Source organism: Rutidosis leptorrhynchoides, chromosome 6 (assembly GCF_046630445.1).
Source record: "Rutidosis leptorrhynchoides isolate AG116_Rl617_1_P2 chromosome 6, CSIRO_AGI_Rlap_v1, whole genome shotgun sequence".
NCBI classification, from domain to species: Eukaryota; Viridiplantae; Streptophyta; class Magnoliopsida; order Asterales; family Asteraceae; genus Rutidosis; species Rutidosis leptorrhynchoides.
Genome location: NC_092338.1, coordinates 18,595,314 through 18,605,883, shown reverse-complemented (window position 1 = coordinate 18,605,883; position 10,570 = coordinate 18,595,314). Strand labels below are relative to the sequence as shown.

Genomic DNA, 10,570 nt, shown 5'->3' with positions numbered 1-10,570 from the left:
AATTCATATGTGGGCGCTGAATAATAATACAGTAAACGAGAGATCGCATGTTCAAATCTTGATGTGGTCGGAGAAGGTTTGGGAATCGGTCACGGGATGTTCCGGATAGGCTGTGTACATTAGTTTTAAAAATACTTGTCTTTCATAGTAACTCGAATAGAGAAAACCTCGTAAAAAAAGATTTTACATGCAAATTCAATTAATTGGTGCTTACTGCTAAGACCATTCCCAATGGTACGCCCTCAAGGAGTGTCCTCACCTTGCCCTCGAGGGCACCGTTGGCATTCCCCATTTCCTCATGTGTCCTCACCTTGCCCTCAATGTTTCGCCGTGCAATTTTTCATGCACAAGCACAAATGAGGACGGAGAGAGAATCTTGTACATTCTTTTTACTTGTACTCTAGGAGTAGAAACTTGTACATTCTTTTATTTAATTAATTTTGTGGGGTATGTGATGAGGAGAGAGTATGTCATGGTTGGTAGTGGTGTGTTATGTAGTGTTATGGGAGGAAGTGGTGAGAAAGGAGGAGAGAGAAAGCTGATGTGGTGCTGAGGAAGTGCCCATGACGGCGTCATTGTTGGGAATGGTCTAATTAGCCCTGATGATAACGACTAAGATATAAGTAACCATTATCATAAAAAGTAGTCTAATGAAGTACAGTATTTGATTTTATTCCAGGTTCTATTAGACTTTGTGCAGTGATTCAGATTTTATCTATGTAACATTACTATTGGAGTATTACTCCTAACTATTTACTACTGAGTATTGGTCTAATAAGAGGGGTTGTGTATATGTGAAAAGACTAATCGTTGAATATTTTGAAAATTTGATTAGTTGCACGTAGCGTTCATGTTGTCAACAGAACAGAACACGTGATCTTTGTAACTCTTAAGCAGTCGTAAGAATAATAGATACTGATGAGAATGAACTATGAACGATGAGATGATATTTCTTTGGACGTGTTTTCTATTTGGTTGTTAATGAGGATGATATTATAATGTGAAGTGTTACAATGACAAACTATTGGCTACACTATATCTACTCGCATGATATCATATGCATTGAGCACTAGCGACGTTTACTATTCATAATATTTATTAGTGGCAATTTTTTTGAGCTTACATGATTACAGAGAAGATGTGACCATAAGACCGCATGTAATGGTGACTGTGACACGCGCGGGAAAGTTTTGGGTGGTATTACCGTGGCGTGATAAAGTTGTGGTAAAAAATGTAGTGAGGAATGTTGTGTGGATCGTGAGAGTGTTAAATGATGTGTCAATATATGATTAGGAGCTAAGTGAAAAAAAGAAAAAAGAAAAAAAAAACTAATAAAATATTGTTGAACGACCTCCATGTTATCCACAATGAATGCTCCATTAGAGGCGTCCTGGTTTCGATTTTCATGCACAAACGCCCTATAACCAGGGGCGAAGATGGTATGGGGCAGGGGGCGGGCGCCCCCGGTGAATTTTTTTTTTTCAGTGTAAAAATTTTGGGTTTTTCGACTTTGCCCCCGGTGGATTTTTTTTTGCCCCCAAACCTACATATTTTGCCCCAAAACTTTCAAATTTTGCCTCAAATTCTCCAACTTTTGCCCCAAAATCTCCAACTTTTGCCCAAAAATCTTCAAATTTTGTCCAAAAAAATTGCCACGGTTAAATTTTTTTTTTTTGCCCCCGGTGAAAAATATCCTAGTTTCGCCTCTGCCTATAACGTTGCGAAAATAAATTAATTAAGTTAATGCTAAATAAAAAGGTAAGGCATAACATAATAAATGGACACATGAATGATGTACCGCCAGGAATCGGTCCTCCAATAATTGCATTTTTTTTATGAATGGTTTGGACTGTGATCAAACCATGCTTTTAACTTTTACTGTTTTACATTTGTATTGATCACGTCCTCTTCTTCAATCAACGGTAGGGAAATGAAGAATATTTCATTAGATCTTTCTGCCCTTTAACAAATAAACAAATCCATAAAAAATCAAGTGGATCTTGATATCAAACTTTCTGATCATGCTTTTGTTGAACAATTGGAATATTAAATAAAACACTCTTATCCAGTGAATTACAAAAGAAATTACAAAAGCTTGATAATTCATGTCTTCATGAGTTCCACAATACGTAGTATTATATTACCAGTTAGACCATTTCTAACCTTGACTGTGACATCAGAGTCAGTTAGTGCACTTTTTGGCCAAAAAGTGCAAACTGAATGTGATTTGGCAATGTCAGTTTCTGAGCTTTTTAATCATTGTGTCACTTTTTTGTGTTAAATATTAGGTTGGGTGATGTGGTAAAATCTGATTGGAAATGGGGTGGAAAAAAATAAATTTATTATTAAAATATATATTTATTAAACTATTATAATTCATTCATTGGTTAAAAGGAAACTCACGGCTCAAACAAAATCCGTCACCATGGTGACTAACGGACATGACGCCCAAGGAATAACGCTGCACTATTTTCGTCAGGTTTCGTCAAATGTTGCCAACTAGGACTGACCTTGTAAAGGAACGCCCGGATAGAAATGGTCTTATACTTGGACCAATTTTAATGGGCGTCACCCCACGGAATGAACCCCCAAGAATCCTATGTGGCTAAAAAGTAACGCTATGTCGCTCCTTAACGCGGGTAATAAAAAGGTTACATCAATCAAATGAGCGTTTTTGAGGCTTTATTTTTTATTTTTTGCCCATCAAAATTTAACACACATATATATTACTAATTACTTTTTCTTTATTTAATTTCCAATCATGTTTTACCACATCACTCAAAACATTTCTCACAAAAATCTAACACTCTAGTTTGACGCTCACCATTAAACAATGTCATTCCCTTAACAATGTCACATCACAGTTAAAAACTCACTTGTTCTTCAAAAAGTGTACCATATGACTCAACGTCACAAAATTAAAAATGATCTTAACATATAACTTGCTACATATGTCTAAGTAAAAGTATTCACTCCTTTCTAGTGACCTCTGTTTACCTATTTATAAAAGAAAAAGTCAAGTGGATCTTAATTCAAACTATCTGATCATTCTAATACAGTAAAAGAGTACTATTACCGGTTATTTAGGATGTGGGTCACATTGTTTTCTCGTCTTTTTAGCCATTTTTCTTTCTGCAATCAAAAACAAGTTTCGGGTTCATCTTTGGATCCACTTTTTTTGATGAAAAAAAAAACACCTTACAAAGGAGACATGTACCAATAGGTCCAAAAGAGACAACAAAAAGAGCTATTGTCTAATTGTATAACTATTTCTATTCTATAAATAACCTCGATCTAAGAGTTAAAGCATATACTTTTATTTTCTCTTATTTAAAGTAAATAAATTCCAACACTTTTTCATCATTGTTCTAGTCTTTTATATCATCATCATCTAAATTTACCTTTCTCTATTCATATTGCATAAATAAATATAAATAAATCTCATTATACAACAATAATAAAATCTGTAACACTCTTTGCTAACTTATTTCAAATTCATTTAAGATGGATTCACTTACTCAATCAGCAGTTACACCAAACAAAAACCGATTAGCTCGAACATTTACTAAGGTGTTAGCAAGTCGAAAAACGAAGCCAAAACTCGACAAACCAATCACAGCCGTTGATCCAACAAAGTTCTTCGACGATCAAGATGAGAAGTTGAAAATCAAAGCGTTTATTTCAAAACTATTTGCCACCATTTCATCAGTGAAAGCTGCATATGCACAACTGCAATATGCTCAATCTCCTTATAATCCTGAAGGGATTCAGTCAGCTGATCAGATCATGGTGTCTGAATTAAAAACATTATCTGAATTCAAACAGACGTTCTTGAAGAAACATCTGGACGACAATGCCCCTGGAACCACTCAGCTGTTGGCTGAAATACAAGAACAAAAAAACATGTTACAAATGTACGAAATAACAACCAAAACAATGGACAGTCAAAAAAAGCTCAAACAATCAGAGATCATTTTCTTGAAAGAGAAATTGGATGAAACCAATACAGAAAACAAGTCGATCGAAAGAAGGATAATATCATCTCACGAGAAATTCAATATCTCGTCTTTAAGTATACACAATTTTCTCGTTTCTCGTCAACAAACGACGAAATCGATTAAAAGTTTAGTAAAGTTCATGATGAGTGAAATGGAAGCTGCAAATTGGGATTTGAATGCAGCTGCAAGCTCAATTCAACCGGGGTTTGATCATTGGGACGAATATAATAAATGTTATGCATTCGAGTCATTTGTTTGTCGGGTCATGTTCGATGGTTTTAACGACCCGAGTTTTTCGATCATGGATAAGTCCGAGCCGTACGAGTCATCCGAGTCAGCTCAATGTCAAGAACGTTTTTTTGACATGTATATGGAGCTAAAATCATTTAAAGCTAGTGAATACATAACATGGAAACCGAACTCAATGTTTTCGAAATTCTGTTGGTTTAAGTATTTAAAACTCGTGCACCCGATAATGGAGTACTCCCTTTTCGGTAATTTGAATCAACGGAACCTCGTAGCATCCGAAAAATTCCCGGACACGACTTTTTTCTGGTTGTTTGCTGACGTGGCGAAGCGCGTGTGGCTGCTACATTGTCTAGCATTTGCATTCGATCGGAACAAGGCGTCGGTATTTCAAGTCCGAAAAGGGAGTCGGTTTTCGGAAGTGTATATGGAAAGCGTAGATGAAGACGAACCCCGGAACTCGACGCCAGAAGTGGCGTTTAATGTAGTTCCGGGGTTCAAGTTGGGTAAAACGGTAATTCAGTGTCGAGTGTATTTGACTTGAGGTTTGACTAGGATTAGATCGGACGGCTGTATATATATTTGGGCCCAATGAGATATGGAAGGGTTCCACATGGTGGGAATTAAAAGTATGGATCGTGATTGAAAGTGGCATGGTGCACCGGCCTTTTGCTCCTGCTGACTCAGACTGGGGGCCCTTCAGGTCAATGGATTAATTTTGTACTCATAACATTATACCGAGTAATATTTGCTTGTTGTTATTGTTATGTAAAATAAAATCTATGTAAATATGATTTTAATTTAACTTTAGTTTAAACTAGAAATAGAAATGTGGCTCGCGCGATGCTGTTGTGTCTTTCGGGTTACATAATCATAGTTAACGTTGCGTAATGTATTTACGGAAATAAAAACGCTTTGCTAAGGTGTTTTTGGATACACGTTACTAGTACCTAGTATACCCAATGACAAATGCATTTTTAACGTCAGGAAGATTGTGTAAAAATTGGAAACATCAACGTCGATATGATGTAGGTAGTTTGGGTTGTTTATTATAAGTGTATGTATGTGTATTGAAGATAGCCCGAGGTGTTTAGCGTTTTTTGAGAAATGTCCGTTTCGCGTATAGTTAGTCCAGTTGGGTTCGTTAGATTTTTTCGAGTTGAACGGTGGTATCGGAAAAATTTAACTCACACCGAGCGGAAGATAGGGCCCGTTATAAATTCGGGTGGAATTAGTTTATTTTAATAAAATTTTATATTTACACTTTCTACCCCTAAAAAAGTGTAAACTCGAGAAATCGTTGTGTAAGTTGAGCCGAAGTTGAGGTGCCGATTACAGTGTGAACGCAATTTTAAACCGACAATTCAAAACAACTGAAACGACAAAATTTCGGGTGTCGGGTGTGTTTTAGTATATAGATATAAATAGTGGAGGAGCCCTCGCTTTGCGTCGGGACTCCGTTTCGAATATAATTTATTGTGTTTGGTTCGTAAAATTATTTCGTGTTTAACGGTTATGTCGGTTAAACCTATCCCAAGTCGTACGAAAATTTAAAGGCGGTTAAAAATTTAGGTGGATTTATTGGGGAGTTTTATGGAAAATAAAGAAATTACGATTTGACCCTTGAAGTTTACCTTTAGACCCCTATGGAGTTTACATTTTTTACCCTAGAAATTTACATTTGGCGCTCTAAAGTTTATAATGGTTGTCAATGTTTAGTGTGGTGTCATTGTGGGTACAACCTTTTTGCACGACGTACAAACGATTAAAACATGGGGAAGAGCTATTCATAATTTTTTTCGTTATTATAAATTAACTACGTAACTCATTATATATATATATATATATATATATATATATATATATATATATATATATATATATATATATATATATATATATATATATATATATATAATGAGTTACGTAGTTAATTTATAATAACGGAAAAAATTAAACAATAATAAAGTGAAAAATTATGTGGGTGATTTAATAATAATAATAATAATAATTATGCAGGCATACGGAGGTAATCCGAGTGAGGTCGCTGCCCCAATACTCGTGAAGAAATTGGCAGATGTTTATTTCAAAAAGGTTACCGCTTCTGCAGAATCCACTTTTTCGTTATCTCCCCGACAATCGGCCTTATGGAAATCACAGCAGAGTGATCACACCTCTGCTTGGCTAAGGGCAGTCCCTATTTTGGGGTTGGGTCAGACGGTGAACGCAAAGACTTACCGATGTGTGTTGTGCTACCGGTTAGGTGTTCCATTGTTCTCTATCTCGACGGCATGCTCTGCCTGTTCAAGGGTTTTTACTGGGGATATTTTCGGGAATCACGCGGTGTCTTGTGCTGGTATGTTGGGTATTAAGCATCGACATAATATTGTCCGGGATTCCCTTGTTGATGTTTGTTATCGATCTGGGATTTCAGCGAGAAAGGAGGTTGACATTGGGTTGTCTGGAGGGAACGACAGGACCCTCAGACCTGCAGATGTGTTACTTTATTCCTGGGATCGTGGTCGCGATGTTTGTGTTGACTTGACAGGGTCTTCTCCTTTGACACAGTCTGGGCTTTCTGACTTTGTCCCTGGACGTGCTGTGATTAATGCGGCTCGTCGGAAGCGGGTCAAGTACGAATCTAGTTGTCTGGCGATTGGTTATGGTTTCATTCCTTTCTCATTTTCTTCCCTTGGGGAATTAGAGAAGGAGGCTGTTTTTTTGCTAAAGCGGGTTCAGAAGAGTTCGATGGCGCAAGATATTGGTGCCGGTGCTGCTGCTCATATTATTACTAGGATAGGTTTTGCTATTGCTAGAGGTGTGGGGGCCCAGATTGTCTCTAGGCTTCCCACTAATTTTTTGTAAGTTTTAAAACTTTTAAGTTTATAATAATAATAATAATAATAATAATAATAATAATAATAAATTGTTGTTAGTTAGTAAAAAATTATGTGGTTGATTTATAATGAATGAGAAGTTTAATGGTTAATTTATAAAATGCGAAAACTTTGTGGTAAGCTTGTAAAAGATATGAAGTTAAGTATTATAAAAGGCGGAGTTGAATTATGAAAATATAAAAAGTTCGAGGTGAATTTTTGAAAATTATGAGTGTTACTATTCACTTGGACTATGCCATTTAGATATATAGAATAATAATAATAATAATAATAATAATAATAATAATAATAATAATAATATAATATAATATAATATAATGTTGATTTATATACTCGTAATTAACATCTAGTAATTGCGGACTAGTTGTTGGGCCGATTTGGTTAGTCTAGCGTAAGATCGAGCTTAAAACCTTGAATTCTATTGGTTCACGTTCGACTCAAAAAGTTATAGATTATTATTTCTATTTCTATTTAAAATCTATAATCATATATAAATAAATTTTAATAATTATATTCCATCACTAGTAGAAATATAAAAAATGCTCGTAAAATGTTTGACTATTTATACTGAATTATGTTCCTTTACTGAATTTATTTAACATCCTGGCAAAGTTACCAAAGATCGAGGTTATCCTTACAACTTTTAGGTTGAGGGTTCGAGTCCTGCTTAAGATATTACGTGATGTATATATTCGTGTTTATTAGATGGGTGTGTGGGTTTGACTTAAAAAAAAAAAAAAAAAAAAAATCTTGGCAAACTTAAATCCAATAAACAAAAAATCATTTTTTATAATAAAAAGAATATATCAACACTTGACCTTAACTAGCAAAACCATATGTTGACGTTGATAATTTTTTTTTTAAAGGCAAGAAAGTAAACTTTTATTGATGATAATATAATGTACAAAACACGACCATATATACATTACATAGACCCGAAATGCAACCAAACGTAGCACAAAAGTGGCCAAACATGCCAAACATGCACCAGACCTGACTTGACAATCGCAAGCTGGAGGACCAAACAGAAACAGTGTTGGGGATCCAACGACAAAGCTTCCGGTAGCCACCCATTTAGATAAGATGCAACAGCTATGTTGGAGCTTCGGCTTTGGCTAGCAACAAATAGACAGAATTAACAAACAAAAACAAAACACGAAAACGACCCATACTAAACACCATGATCTGAACACAGAAGCGAAAAAACAACAGTCAACATGTGCTAAAAATTAAATCTCACGGCGCCAATATGGGAATGCACTTAATTGTTCCTTAGCCGATACCACACCGATTATTTCTTTGACAAACAGAGGAAGCAGGTGCATTTAACCACCCGAACCAATCAATATGAGCTTTGGCATTCCTATTTGAGATCCAATCAAAATTTTTTAGTTGGATTTCATTAGTCAACACAGCAGCACCCTTATACAATTTGCTAAAAACAATGGAATTTCTATTTTGCCAAATAACGTAGCATGTCACCCAAAGAACCCCCTGCCACATGGATTTGGAAGTATGTGAAGTGAAACATTGTCCCATGTTGCCTAGGAGTAAATCAGGCGAAAAATTAGCGGGTAAGGGGACACCCCACCAGTTGATAAATTATTAGACAGATTGTATAAAATTATTAGATTGGAACATTTGGCTAACAAGGCCAAGCTTTTACTTGTAATTACATGGGTTGGGTTGCAATCTCTGCTCCCTCCCGATAACTAGGTCGTTTTTCCTTTTTTCGAGTTCTCGTGAAATTGTAAGGGTTTCGTGCCCATCTCGTGACGTACTCATTGTTATATATCAATAAAATTACCTTGTCTTTAAAAAAAAAATAAAAATAAAACGAACAATAAATCGTATCATGTCTCTAGATTTTGTAAAAGTTGGTGGTAAGAGAAAAGAGATAATTAAAGAAAATTAACATATGCAGTTATTTCATATATAATTAAGGATTAAGGATGTTCTAAACGTGACAGTAATCTCTCATTAATATATAAAAATTTATTTAAAAATTTAAGAGACGTATAATTTAATTTTAATCATTACAAATAATTATCTTACTTACATTTATGTCATTCTTATTACAAAAAAGTATTTTCTTAAGTATAGTTTTAAAATATAGGTTTTAGGAGTATCTTTAGATAGATCCATAAAAGTATTACGTATATATTAGAGTGACAATATATTAATTATGTTGATTATTCATCTTAGAGTGACAATATATTAGTTGTGCAACACTTTTTAATTACGTCGTCACTGAAATGTTATATTTAGAAAAGTAACTCGCGAAAAATTTACCACGTAACATCTTATAAAAAACATTTTCTTTCATCAAATCTATACTAAATGTAGAATGTAGAATTTGTCAATAGACAACGGCTATGGATCCCTGCAATGCAATTGTTGGAACGTGTGGACTTGGTTTTCTTCAAAGGATTCCTGACAATGTATATCTGACATGATGGCAATTAATATATATTAAAATGTAGGCTGGTCGATTTCATTACCTATGAATCTGAAAACAAACAAGCACAAAAGTTTGAAAAACATGTCCTTAAGAAATCTGAATTATGCATCTACAAGTTAAAATAGATCGGCTTTATAAAACGTGGCATCGATGACACTAATCTCTTAAATGCCCCAATCTTATGGTCCCAACTCCCAACTTACAATCCATCACCGGTGGGATTACTCTTATTAAACTATTCTTAACCCTGTCAACATCACAGATATATTTGCACTTTTTAATTAAAAAATGCAATCTACCTGTGACATGACAGTATCAAAATTAAAATCTAATAATCTAAAATGTCAAATGTTAATATTAAATTTTCTAGGATCCACTAGTTTTTCATTTTCTTTTTTTCTTTTAAATTAATTATGTAATTAAAGTACATTACATAAATTAAAATACATATACATATTAAATATTAAAAAAAAGACATAAATTAAGTTTTCATTAAAATTCAACATTACATAATTTAACGATTACATCAGATTTAACAACTACATACAACTACATGATCAGTTACAGGAGCATATGTGACTGTTGGACCGACTGTTGGGCAGTTCATGTCAATAGGCCCATTGGGGCAACCTAACCCTAGGTCGTCTATATATATCAGTTTCACATGTGTTTTAGAGTTAAGAGAGTAACCCTAATTTGGGAGAGCCATTTGGCGATTTCAGTGGCCACCAATGTTTCTCTGTTCAAATCAATCTTGTAATTTCGACGTTTATTATATAACATTAATTTATCCTTGATTTATCGCGTTTATCTCTTCATGTACATAATGTTTACCATTTATCTTGGTCCAAACGTTATATCTATGCTTGTTTATGATCAAAAGATCCGTATTAGTGAATAATCTGACCTACAAATTGGTATTAGAGGTCGAGATCATCCTAGTGTCAATTCGATTGAAGGAAAGAGAT

At 34.6% G+C, this 10,570-nt stretch overlaps 1 protein-coding gene across 1 annotated transcript; it reads left to right on the top strand.

The window, feature by feature from the left end:
* The first annotated feature begins 3,504 nt into the window (after positions 1 to 3,504).
* On the top strand, positions 3,505 to 4,788 carry LOC139851488 (protein GRAVITROPIC IN THE LIGHT 1-like). Its single transcript, XM_071840554.1, has one exon. The coding sequence runs from the start codon at positions 3,505 to 3,507 to the stop codon at positions 4,786 to 4,788; it is 1,284 nt and encodes a 427-aa protein (XP_071696655.1).
* The last annotated feature ends 5,782 nt before the right edge of the window (positions 4,789 to 10,570 follow it).

Bases quoted from the DNA above. Each gene is read 5' to 3' on its own strand.
- LOC139851488 (XM_071840554.1), top strand. From the start codon at position 3,505: ATGGATTCACTTACTCAATCAGCAGTTACACCAAACAAAAACCGATTA.